The sequence below is a fragment of the Natator depressus genome, chromosome 1, assembly GCF_965152275.1.
Source record: "Natator depressus isolate rNatDep1 chromosome 1, rNatDep2.hap1, whole genome shotgun sequence".
Lineage (NCBI taxonomy): Eukaryota > Metazoa > Chordata > Testudines > Cheloniidae > Natator > Natator depressus.
In genome coordinates, this window is record NC_134234.1 from 318,276,714 (window position 1) to 318,289,583 (window position 12,870).

General features: G+C 43.2%; 1 protein-coding gene across 3 annotated transcripts in view; it reads right to left on the bottom strand.

The window, feature by feature from the left end:
* The window catches only part of CPNE8 (copine 8), a 285,766-nt gene that overhangs the window by 12,451 nt on the left and 260,445 nt on the right, over window positions 1–12,870 (bottom strand). For 2 of the 3 annotated variants that reach the window (XM_074942429.1, XM_074942430.1), the window contains one exon: window positions 10,702–10,775. In XM_074942429.1, coding sequence (XP_074798530.1) covers window positions 10,702–10,775 — 74 coding nt within the window. Of the gene's footprint in view, window positions 1–9,771; window positions 10,358–10,701; window positions 10,776–12,870 lie in introns of those variants that run through there. The other variant, XM_074942431.1, reaches the window with a different exon arrangement.

Consider the following 12,870-nt stretch of genomic DNA (forward strand, 5'->3'; position numbering starts at 1 on the left):
ATATTTAGGAGTCACATTGCTGCATTTATGTTTAATTAAGATACTTAACATCTGTCCCAATAGTTAAAATCCAGCATGCGACGCAGAAAAACATTCTTCTGACTTTACATTTAACTAAGTTGTTAATTTTATAAAATCAATGTTTTCTAGTCTGACAGTTATATACTATACTAAAGGGATTTTAGAGCAAATCCCTACCAGTGAGTATAAAGGTCATGCTGGATTTAAAGGGTTTGATGACATCCCTTTTTATTTAGATATTTGATTTATCTTTCTTACTATTACTTAGCCAAAACAACAAGAGCACAAAATAATATTGCCTTCAGCTAATTAAGTGTCTTACTGATTTGTATCAGGGCTCTGAATTAAACATATTAATAGTGAATATAAATGAATGAGTTTTTTTTTTTAAATGTTTTGGATACTCCAAGAATGCTAAAGAAATTAAAACAACAACAACATTAATTGTGCATTGCTGTTTGTGCCTTATCACTGAGCGTGGGATTAGTCTTTTAGTCTTTTACTGTGTTTTCACAAGTTATTTTGCTAGGAAATATTAAAATGTGTTACCAATGTTTAAAAAACTGTTTAGTTATGTTTATAGTTCGACTGCAAAATTTCTGTCTGCTGGTTGGAGACACTGCTATAGTCATCACATGAATGAATATATGGAGTTTATCCTTGATCACCAAGAAGTGCTATGGTAGTGATGGTGAAGGAAGTATTTCTCTTCTCTGATTACTTTGGAGTTTTGTGTCTTCTCTCCACCCCCAATTTTACAGCCATCCTTCTGCCAAAACTGAATCTAAAATCCCGAAGAGACTCCAGCACATCTTAATATCACATTTGCATTGTGGCTCAAGTTTGGCATGCCTGTCTTACCCAGCAGATATTTTCTCCAAACGTTGCAGAAAACAAAAAAGGATATTCCTTACATTTCTGAAATAATAGCTACTTCTAAAACAATTGAAAAAAAGTTACCTTCCTTTCTGTAACCATTGTTCTTTTGAGATATGTTGCACGTCTATTCCACTGACAGTTGTCAGAGATTTTTCCCCCAGCAATGCCCACTGAGGCAGCATGAACGCCCTCTCATGCCTTACACCGCTGCATGAAGGTATAAAGAGTTGCGCTGCCCCTGACACCCTCAGTTCCTTCTGACCCAAAAGACACTGATAGAGAGGGGAAGGAGGGCGGGTCATGGAATGGACATGTGCAACACATCTCGGAGAACAATAGTTACAGAAAGGCAGGTAACCATTTTTTCACCTTTGAGTGATTGCACGTCTGTTCCATTGTAGTTTGAATTGGAGGGTGGCTTGGAGTCTACTTGAAAAGGGCTTTGTAGGACTACCTATCCAAATCTGGCACTGTCTCTCGATTGTTGAGAGATGGCATAATGAGAGGCAAATGGAGGGACCAACAACCAGGTTGCTGCCCTACAAATGTTTAGCATGAGAACATGAGCCAAAAATTCTGTGGAAGTTGCCTGAAACCTGGTTGAGTGAGCCATCACTTTACTTTGAGGTGCAATATCAGTCAATCAGTAGCATAAATTAATACAGCTGGAAATCCAGGAAGAGATCCTTTGGGCAGGTACTGCACGGCCATTTACTCTGAGTGAAACTGCAATGAAGAGCTGAGAGCCTGATCCAGGTAAATGAGGCTTACCCCTTTACTCAAATGAGGCTTTGGAAAGAAAGTTGGTAAATAAATTGCTCTATTAATGTGAAATCGCAAACCACTTTAGACAGGAATTTTGGGTGAGGTCGAAGGAAACCTTGTCCCTAAAGAAAACTGTATTAGAGAGGCTTTGATACTAAAGCTTGCAATTCCCTTACTCTCCTGGCCGAGGTTATAGCAACCAAGAAACCCACCTTTATAGACAACTGTAACAAAGAACAACATGCTGGTGGCTTAGAGGAGGGCTCTACTGATTTTGTCAGAACTCAATTTAAACTTCACTGTGGAACTGGGCTGTGAACCTGTGGGTATACTCCACGCAAACCCTTTAGAAATCTGATGGACACAGGGTTTGAAAAAAAAATACTGGTTATCCGTGGGAGGGTGGAAAGCAGAGATAGCTGCCAAATGTACACTTATGGAACTAAAAAACTAACCCTTGTTTCAGAAACAAAAGATAGTCCAAGATATGGCAAAATGGAGTTTGAGGTGGAGGGACACCTCTTTGTATCTTTTCCATTTAGCAAGGTAAGTTGAAGGCACCCTACTATTAGTTGAAGGCACCCTACTATTTAGCAGAACTTCCCACACCCCCTTAGAGCTAACTTGTTCTGAGGTTGTCAACCATGAAGTATCTATGCTGTCAGGTGGAGAGCCTGGAAGTTGAGATGAAGGAGGTGGCCATGGTCTTGTGAAATCACATCTCTTGGGAATAGCAGTGGAAGTCTGACCAACAGGGATAGTAGAGTTGGAAAAACAATGTTGACAAGGCCATGTTGACAAGGCTATTAGAATGAGATGAGTGGAATCATGCTTGACTTTTGTCATAAATATAAAGGGAAGGGTAAACCCCTTTAAAATCCCTCCTGGCCAGAGAAAAAATCCTCTCACCTGTAAAGGGTTAAGAAGCTAAAGATAACCTCACTGGCACCTGACCAAAATGATCAATGAGGAGACAAGATACTTTCAAAAGCTGGGAGGAGGGAGAGAAACAAAGGGTCTGTGTCTGTCTGTATGCTGCTTTTGCCGGGGACAGAACAGAAATGGAGTCTTAGAACTTTTAGTAAGTAATCTAGCTAGGTATGTGTTAGATTATGATTTCTTTAAATGGCTGAGAAAAGAGTTGTGCTGAATAGAATGACTATTCCTGTCTGTGTCTCTTTTTTGTAACTTAAGGTTTTGCCTAGAGGGATTCTCTATGTTTTGAATCTAATTACCCTGTAAGGTATCTACCATCCTGATTTTACAGAGGTGATTCCTTTACTTCTATTAAAGTCTTCAAAGAAAACAATGCTTTTTCATTGTTCTAAGATCCAAGGGTTTGGGTCTGTGGTCACCTATGCAAATTGGTGAGGATTTTTACCAAACCTTCCCCAGGAAGTGGGGTGCAAGGGTTGGGAGGATTTTGGGGGGAAAGACGTGTCCAAACTACGTTTCCCAGTAAACCCAGTTAAAGTTTGGTGGTGGCAGTGGTTATTCCAAGGACAAAGGATAAAATTAATTTGTACCTTGAGGAAGTTTTAACCTAAGCTGGTGAAAATAAGCTTAGGAGGTTTTCATGCAGGTCGCCACATCTGTACCCTAGAGTTCAGAGTGGGGAAGGAACCTTGACAACTTTGGACAAGACTATGGGCAGGAGCAGAACTGGAGGGAAGGCAGATCAGGGTAACAGGAAAGCATTTGTCAGTGAACCTGGGCTATTACTCACTTAAGGAACAAAAAGATTACTTTTTTGTTAGCTCTAGTTGCAAACAGGTCCACTTGGGGAGTTCCCCACGGCTGGAAAATGGACCTGGACACACCTGGCTGAAGAGACCACTCCTGGTGACCTGCAACAACTTGCTCAGGTGGTGTACTTTGAGCCCCCAGAAGGTAAACAGTTCTCAGGTTGATGGAACTGGCAATGCAGAAATTCCAAAGGAGGACCGCCTCCTGGCATGACTTTGTCAAATGGTCTCTCCGTTGCCGATTTACATAGAATATGGCTGCTGTGTTATCTGTGAGTGCCAGCAAGTTCAACCCCTTCATATGTAGAAGGAATGCCATATGAGGTAAATGGATGGCCCAAAGGTCCCTGATATTTATATAGTGCCATAGGCTCCGAGTCTGAAGGAGATCAAGTGAGCTCCCCAACCTAGAGCTGACGCATTTGTGATTAGAGGGAGTAATTGTTGTGGAGAGGCAAAGGGACTATCTTTGCAAACATTTGCAGGTTCTACCGACTAGTTCAGGGAGGACAAGAACTGAGCAGGTACCAGAACTACCATGTCTGTTTGTTGACAGGCCAGCGAGGCTAGTCAACCCTACAGTTCTCTGAGGTACAGCCTGACACATTGCACCATATACGTGCAAGCTGCCATGTGCCCTAGAAGTTTGAGGCAATTTCGAACGGTGGTAACTGGGTGCACTTTTCGATCTAAAGCAATGACCTGCAATATTTGGAATGTCTGCTCCTACAGGAAAGCCCTGGCCTTTGTACAATCCAGGACTGCCACAAAATCCTTTGAATGGGCATCAGGATAGATTTCTTTATATTGATTAGCAGACCCAGCGCATTGAAAGTAGACTGAATAGTGTCTATGCTGGAGATAAAACTATCAACTGTCTTATCCAAAAAGAGCAAGGAACCTTCAAATGGGAGGTCTTGAATGGTTTGTTGCACCTCTAGGGGAAGACCTGATGACTGCAATCTATATAAATGCAGCATACTGATGGTAGGGAAGCCAAAGATCAAGCTGCAGAGTCTGCAGCATCCAGGCTTGCTTGCAAATGAACTTCACTTCACAGCAGTTAACTCCTGCTTTGTCTCATCAAGGAGCTTGTCTTTGAATTTCAGGATATTATCTCACAGGCTTAAATCTTATCAACTCAGCAGAGTCTGCTGGTTATGATCCCAAGCTGTAAACCTCCTGTGGAATAAAGTTGAAGGGAGGTGGTTACAGAAGTGCTCAAATCTCTGTGAATGGACATATCTTCTTTCCACCCTTTTAGCAGTGGGAAATAGGGAAGATGGTTTTGCCATAAAACCTTGACAGGTTCCGGGATAGGCTCATTAATAGGGAGAGTAACCCTAGTGTGTGTCCTGCAGAGGCTAAAACGTCCACAAGCCTGTGTGACCTTTCTTGCACCCTTTTGATTGGATAGCCAGAGCTGCAGCCACCTTCCTCAACAAGTCTTGATATGAGCCCTGACATCATCAGGAGGGGAAGAAGTAGACCCAGTCACTAACACTGGGAAGAAAGGTATCCTGACACAGGGAAGAAAGGTAAACAGCAGGATACGGACCCTGGACTTCAGGAAAGCAGACTTTGATTCCCTCAGGGAGCGGATGGGTAAGATCCCCTGGGGGACTAACATGAAGGGGAAAGGAGTCCAGGAGAGCTGGCTGTATTTCAAGGAATCCCTGTTGAGGTTACAGGGACAAACCATCCCGATGAGTCGAAAGAATAGTAAATATGGCAGGCGACCAACTTGGCTTAATGGTGAAATCCTAGCGGATCTTAAACATAAAAAAGAAGCTTACAAGAAGTGGAAGGTTGGACATATGACCAGGGAAGAGTATAAAAGTATTGCTCGGGCATGTAGGAATGAAATCAGGAGGGCCAAATCACACCTGGAGCTGCAGCTAGCAAGAGATATCAAGAGTAACAAGAAGGGTTTCTTCAGGTATGTTGGCAACAAGAAGAAAGCCAAGGAAAGTGTGGGCCCCTTACTGAATGAGGGAGGCAACCTAGTGACAGAGGATGTGGAAAAAGCTAATGTACTCAATGCTTTTTTTGCCTCTGTCTTCACTAACAAGGACAGCTCCCAGACTGCTGCGCTGGGCATCGCAACATGGGGAGTAGATGGCCAGCCCTCTGTGGAGAAAGAGGTGGTTAGGGACTATTTAGAAAAGCTGGACGTGCACAAGTCCATGGGGCCGGACGAGTTGCATCCGAGAGTGCTAAAGGAATTGGCGGCTGTGATTGCAGAGCCATTAGCCATTATCTTTGAAAACTCGTGGCGAACGGGGGAAGTCCCGGATGACTGGAAAAAGGCTAATGTAGTGCCAATCTTTAAAAAAGGGAAGAAGGAGGATCCTGGGAACTACAGGCCGGTCAGCCTCACCTCAGTCCCCGGAAAAATCATGGAGCAGGTCCTCAAAGAATCAATCCTGAAGCACTTAGACGAGAGTAAAGTGATCAGGAACAGTCAGCATGGATTCACCAAGGGAAGGTCATGCCTGACTAATCTAATCGCCTTCTATGATGAGATTACTGATTCTGTGGATGAAGGGAAAGCAGTGGATGTATTGTTTCTTGACTTTAGCAAAGCTTTTGACACTGTCTCCCACAGTATTCTTGTCAGCAAGTTAAAGAAGTATGGGCTGGATGAATGTACTATAAGGTGGGTAGAAAGTTGGCTAGATTGTTGGGCTCAACGGGTAGTGATCAATGGCTCCATGTCTAGTTGGCAGCCGGTGTCAAGTGGAGTGCCCCAGGGTCGGTTTTGTTCAATATCTTCATAAATGATCTGGAGGATGGTGTGGATTGCACTCTTAGCAAATTTGCGGATGATACTAAACTGGGAGGAGTAGTAGATACGTTGGAGGGCAGAGATAGGATACAGAGGGACCTGGACAAATTGGAGGATTGGGCCAAAAGAAACCTGATGAGGTTCAATAAGGATAAATGCAGGGTCCTGCACTTAGGACGGAAGAACCCAATGCACAGCTACAGACTAGGGACCGAATGGCTAGGCAGCAGTTCTGCGGAAAAGGACCTAGGGGTTACAGTGGACGAGAAGCTGGATATGAGTCAGCAGTGTGCCCTTGTTGCCAAGAAGGCCAATGGCATTTTGGGATGTATAAGTAGGGGCATAGCGAGCAGATCGAGGGACGTGATCGTTCCCCTCTATTCGACATTGGTGAGGCCTCATCTGGAGTACTGTGTCCAGTTTTGGGCCCCACACTACAAGAAGGATGTGGATAAATTGGAGAGAGTCCAGCAAAGGGCAACAAAAATGATTAGGGGTCTGGAACACATGACTTATGAGGAGAGGCTGAGGGAACTGGGATTGTTTAGTCTGCGGAAGAGAAGAATGAGGGGGGATTTGATAGCTGCTTTCAACTACCTGAGAGGTGGTTCCAGAGAGGATGGTTCTAGACTATTCTCAGTGGTAGAAGAGGACAGGCAAGGAGTAATGGTCTCAAGTTGCAGTGGGGGAGGTTTAGGTTGGATATTAGGAAAAACTTTTTCACTAGGAGGGTGGTGAAACACTGGAATGCGTTACCTAGGGAGGTGGTGGAATCTCCTTCCTTAGAAGTTTTTAAGGTCAGGCTTGACAAATCCCTGGCTGGGATGATTTAATTGGGGATTGGTCCTGCTTTGAGTAGGGGGTTGGACTAGATGACCTCCTGGGGTCCCTTCCAACCCTGATATTCTATGATTCTATGACTAACACCCCATCACAAGACAAAGATGAAGAGGCTAAGGGTTGTTGAGAAGGTCCCCCCTCCAACTCATCCACAGGAAAGTCATGAGTGCATGGTTCCCTCTGCATAGTACCAATCCCCGTACCAGGGGAGGGAAGACAGTGAACTTACTGCAGACGCTCCCAGTGCCTAGCTGACTTAGAAAAGCAGGAAGGAAGGGAGTAGAGAACCTCTAGGATGTGGAGGGAAGCCCCAAGGGATCCAAAAGGGCCACTGATATGGAGGCAGACCCAGGTATGTGCAGGTCATTGGTAATTAGAGTTCTGAGGCTGTGGCTGGTACTATGGTGGGCATGTTCGTGTCGAGACACATATGATCCGATCTTAGAGTCTGTTGAGGAGTTTGCTTCCTGAGGCCACGGTGAGGTTGACACGGTCAGTACCAATCCGCTCCAAATTTGGAGATGTGGGTACTGGTGAGATCATTGCTGGCTTCTCTCTACATGGAATCTACAGAGAGGAGCTACAACTGTAGAAGTCATCGGTACTTAACAGTACACAGAGGCTGGAGCCGGGACTGTGGAAGTGTGCACTTCTTCCAATCCCGGCAGTGAGTGAGATTCCTGAACAGCAGGAGAAACTGGTACTGAAGGTTAAGCAACTCTCTGGCTGCCTCCAAAGTCTCAGGTGCAAAATGAACTGGCAGGGGCTCCTGAGTCTGAGGTACTGAAAGGTGCACTGATCCCTCAGGGATTGGTCTCAATGGACCCTTCTTGGGCTCTGGAGTCAGCACTCCATCCTGGCTTATTGACTGTCTGGGAGTGTCTCTTCTTTGAGTGCACCTCCAGGTCCTTACCTCAGCTTGGTGCCTTCACTGTAGACTTTGAAGGCCCAGTTACTCAGTGTTTGGGAGACTTACGTTTTCTCTTCTTAGGTACCTGTGACTAGGCTCTGCCTCTGAACTCAGAACAGAGTGAGCACTTCTAGCTGAACTGGACATGCTCAGTACCGGTTCTGAGCGGGAAAGTTCCGATGTTGGATGAAGTGCACACTGCATAAGTAGGTACTTGCGTCTTGCAGCCCTGTCCTTTTCTGATCAAGGTTTGAATCCCCTACAAATGTTACATTTGTCACTCACATGTGCCTTTTCCAGATACTTAGGCACCTGAGATGTGGGTCACTCACAGGCATAGACTTGTTACACGAGCGACAGGCCTTGAAGCCAGGAGAATGAGGTGTTAGTCCACTAGAACCTGGTACCCAACTGGAAACTGTTAACCCTATTACAGAAAATTACTATCCTAAACTTATTCTTATATCTAAATCTATACAAATATACTACATGAGCCTGAAAACTAACTCTACGGGTACTATAGAGGTAAGACTTGCAGATGCAAAGACTGGAGCTCCAACAATCATCACTGGTGGAAGAAAGGAACCGAGGGGTGTCAGGGGCACCAGAGGGGGCTCGCACTGCCCCAACAGGTACTGCTGGGGGAAAAATCTCTGACAACTGTGCATGAGGCATGCACATACCTACAATGGAATGGATGTGTGCAATCACTCGAAGAAAGCTTAGTTACTTTCACATGTATAGTTAGGGTACCTACCAATTTCACGGCCAAGAAAAATGCGCCACAGACCGTGAAATAAGCACTTAGACGTGAAATCCGATGTCCCCTTGTTCCTAGGAGTGCCCCAGCAAAGGGGACTCATAGCTCTGGCTGGGCTGGGGAGGAACAGGACTTGTCCATCCCTGCACAGATACTCTCAGGGGTAGGCGGAGACCAGACCTGCCTCCAGGTGCCTCCCCAGCAAAGAGGGCTCCTAGCTCTGGCTGGACTGGGGGAGGGACAGGACTTGCTCTTTCCCTGCAGGGCTGATCTTGGGCATCTCTCCCCGCTGCAGATAGCACCGCATCCCCTCCTCTGTACTCACTTCCTATCCCCTCTCTTTGCAGCTGCCTGGGGAGGGGACATTGTACAGAGAACTGCCCCCGTTCCTGTTGCATTTAACTTATTTCAAGAAAAATAAAAAGTGAGGTACTTTGCAGAATTTTTTGATTGACACTTTACAGCAGCAAATCACACTCAGGACTCAACTCACTGATTGGTAGATATGGACACTGAAGTTTTATAATGTGCTGGTCTTGACTGTCTACAAGAAGACACATGCAATTACAATAAAATGAGTGTCCGAAGTAAATCAAAAACCTCAAAAATGATTACTGTAGTGCATCATGTGAAAGAATTAGGAAGCCAAATTCTACATGCTAATGGTGACAAACTATTTTGTACAAGCTGCAATGTTTCTTTGGCTCATGCTGGTAAATAAAAAGTTAAAAAAACAAAACAAATTTCTTCTCTTTTTATTAAGACAATAGAGAACTCAGATCTGTCATTTAGCTAGAATGGAACTTGTGGATGCATTGGGAAGAGCTAATATACCATTGAAAAAACATGATCACCCAAAGCTGCATGAATTCATTCAATGGAATGTACAAAATGCCGGTTGTTTACCAAGTGCGAATATGCTATGACAGAACTACCTTCCAAAGGTTTTTGCTACACATTTTGAGGAGATGAAGTCTCCAATTAACTCATGTGAGTGTTTTGTAATTATTTCGGATGAGTCCACAGATGAGCAAGACAACTATGTACTGCATGTTCTGTTTCATTTTATTTCTGACAGGGCCGAAGATGTACACACAGGAAAGTGAACAACAGTGTTCGCCGACTGCATTTATTTGGATGCTGTTAACTACACTAGTTTCTCAAGCGGTTTCAAAATACAGTGTGAACTCTGACAACGTATCTGCTTTTATAAGTGACAATGCAACAATGTCCCTCCCAAGATGGTCAAGACTAGCAGCTAAGAGTCCCTGGCTGGGGCACTCCCAGCAGCAGGGGGAGATCAGACCCATGTCCACCTGCGGGAATCTCCTGCGGCAGCTCTGAAGTCCAGCTCTGAAGGCAGCACAGAAGTGAGGGTGAAAATTTTATGACCCCCCCACTACAGGTTTGCAACACCACAAACACAATCCCCCTTTGGGTTGGGACCCCCACAGATACAACACTGTGAAATTTCAGTTTTAAACATCTGAAAATGTTACATTTACCAATTTTCAATCCTATGGCTGTGAAATTGACCATAGTGGACCATGAATTTGGTAGGGCCCTATGTCTAGTGTTACAGAGTGCAAGTGTAGTTTGACTTCTGTTTGCCTTTATTCATTGTTTACTCATTCCTAGGGAAGTGTTCCCTGTTAATCAGGAAAAAAGTGGAAAGACAAACATTAGTACAATACTACATTGTGAGGCTAAAACAGATAAAAGGTCATTATTAATTTTAATGTATCATGTAGTTAGTCAGACTTGCTTGTCTTGATTTCATCTCTATATAATAACTGAATTATTAACATGAATTATGATACTAGGTGGTGCATACTTGTTTTGAACACTTTCTTCAATGGGAAATGCATCATCAACCAATATCTAATGCATTCTTAAATTTTATATATCAATATCCCTAGTACATATAAAATACGTCAATTTGAACTATTTTTACTTTTATCAATGCACATTAGTAATAATTTTTCTCTCTCACCTGTACAATATCCCTTTCTGCATATTTTCCTCTTGAGGAGATTCTGACTACATCACCATCCAATTCTTCCATAGCTTAAAAAAAAAAAAAGTAGTTTATCCACTTGCCATTTCAGCCACCCAACAAAACTATGTTATCAAAAAGAAATTTTAGATCCTTCTGAACCCAGAGCAACAAGTCATCTTTCTTTCTATTAATTTAAGGCACCTCTTAAGATCCTCCTTTATACAAAATGTATAAAGGTACAACAGTTAATTTGCACTCTCCTATCATTCACGGAACAATCTGTTTCTTATCTTTATAGTTTTATTTACTTCTTTAGCACAAAATAAACCCTGGTATGGAAAGCCAGTACAAAACTTTTTGGATCATTTAAATCCTACCCCAACATTTTCTGTAGTCGCAGTAACATGGAAGCAGCACTGTAGCCCGATACCCAAATTTGAGTGTGGGACTCTCTTCTAACTCCCATTCCTTCAATTAACTGAACTTTATCGATAAAATAAATGTCACAAATTATTTCTATTTCTCTCTCAGGTAACAAAACCTTTTTCCTTAGCCTTTGACATCTTTCGATATGGCATGAGGCAGGAGTGATTCAAACTTATATCTGGAAATGTAATGACTGCCATTGTCTAGTAGTAACAGGCTCTTGAAAATTATGATAGTAAATTGATTGTGTAACACTTTAGGTAAGGAATTTATTCAGTGTTTACATAATTTTTTAATTTGACAGGTCATAATTGATTTGAATGTGAATATCTGCACCACACTAAAACAATCAGACTCCACATGTATAGAATTAGAAAAATTAAAGTGATTTTCTATTCTAAAAAGTGACTAAAAATGGCACTACACTTTTATGACAGGTTTCAGAGTAACAGCCGTGTTAGTCTGTATTCGCAAAAAGAAAAGGAGTACTTGTGGCACCTTAGAGACTAACCAATTTATTTGAGCATGAGCTTTCGTGAGCAATTGTTAGTCTAAGGTGCCACAAGTACTCCTTTTCTTTTTACACTTTTATGGTCTCTCAATGATTTTGAGAGCAAAATGTACTTAGTTTACAAGTAATTTTTTTTTCTCCCATGAACTCAACCTGGAATATAAATTGAAGTTTGATTTTTTTTTCTTTCTTGTGCATCAGAACCAGTAATAAGAGTTCTGCAGGTCAAAATCTGCTCTAAGTGACACCTGTGCAAATCCACTGCCTCTGATTCCTCAGACATTCATTTTTTCCTTTTTGATTTTTTCCATCAGTTTCACTGCTGAGGCTATCACTGCTGTATATATCACCTGAAGCTTAGCTGATAACAAAACTGAAGTAAAATACCATAAGTGATGATACTTTTTGTAAACGATTTTCGTCTCTGCTGGGTCATAGTACTAAAGTCTAGGAAGATTAGAAGTTTTTTTCCTTCAACCATAAGTTACTTTTTTTTGTAAACTACTTCCAGAAGACATCAGGAAGGGCTGTGATCTTTGTGCTACCCACTGAATTGAGCTCCAAGTTAGAGTTTTGTGGCATCACATCTATTCTACATAGATGGATTGAAAAAACAGTTCCAAAGCTAATTGTACAAGTGTTATATTTTTAATGAGATGCACCATATTCTGAAGTCTTTAAAATACTCAACATTCTGGATATAATTTGGTTTGCAAGTTGTTCTATCTAGAACTGGTTGAAAGGAAATGTACTATTTTTCAAACCTGAAATGTCTTACAGAAGCAAGTCCAGTTCAATGAACTTTTGATCATTCACAGACAGTGTTCTGTTGGACCTTGTAAGGTTCCCTGCCAATTCACCTAGTGGGTTGCTGGGGACTGGGGGCTTCTAGAGTCCAAGGCTCCAGGACAACCCTGCCATGTAGACTGCCCTGGGACTGGGGATCCTGGTGTTCCAGGGACCATAGCAACACAGCAGCCCCACCATGCAGACTGCCCCAGGACCAGGGACCCTGGGCTTCCAGGGTTTGTGGCTCTGAGGCAGACCCACCCTGTGGACTGCCCCACAGCTTCCAGGGTCTGCAGCTCTGCCATATGGACTGCTCTGGGACCAAGGATTCCCAGCTACCAGGGTCTGTGGTAGCGTTACCATGTGGACTTCTGTGGAGCTGGAAGCCTGGAAACCCTAGAGGCTCCTGGCCTCCAGGCCCCTGGCTGCTGTGCTGG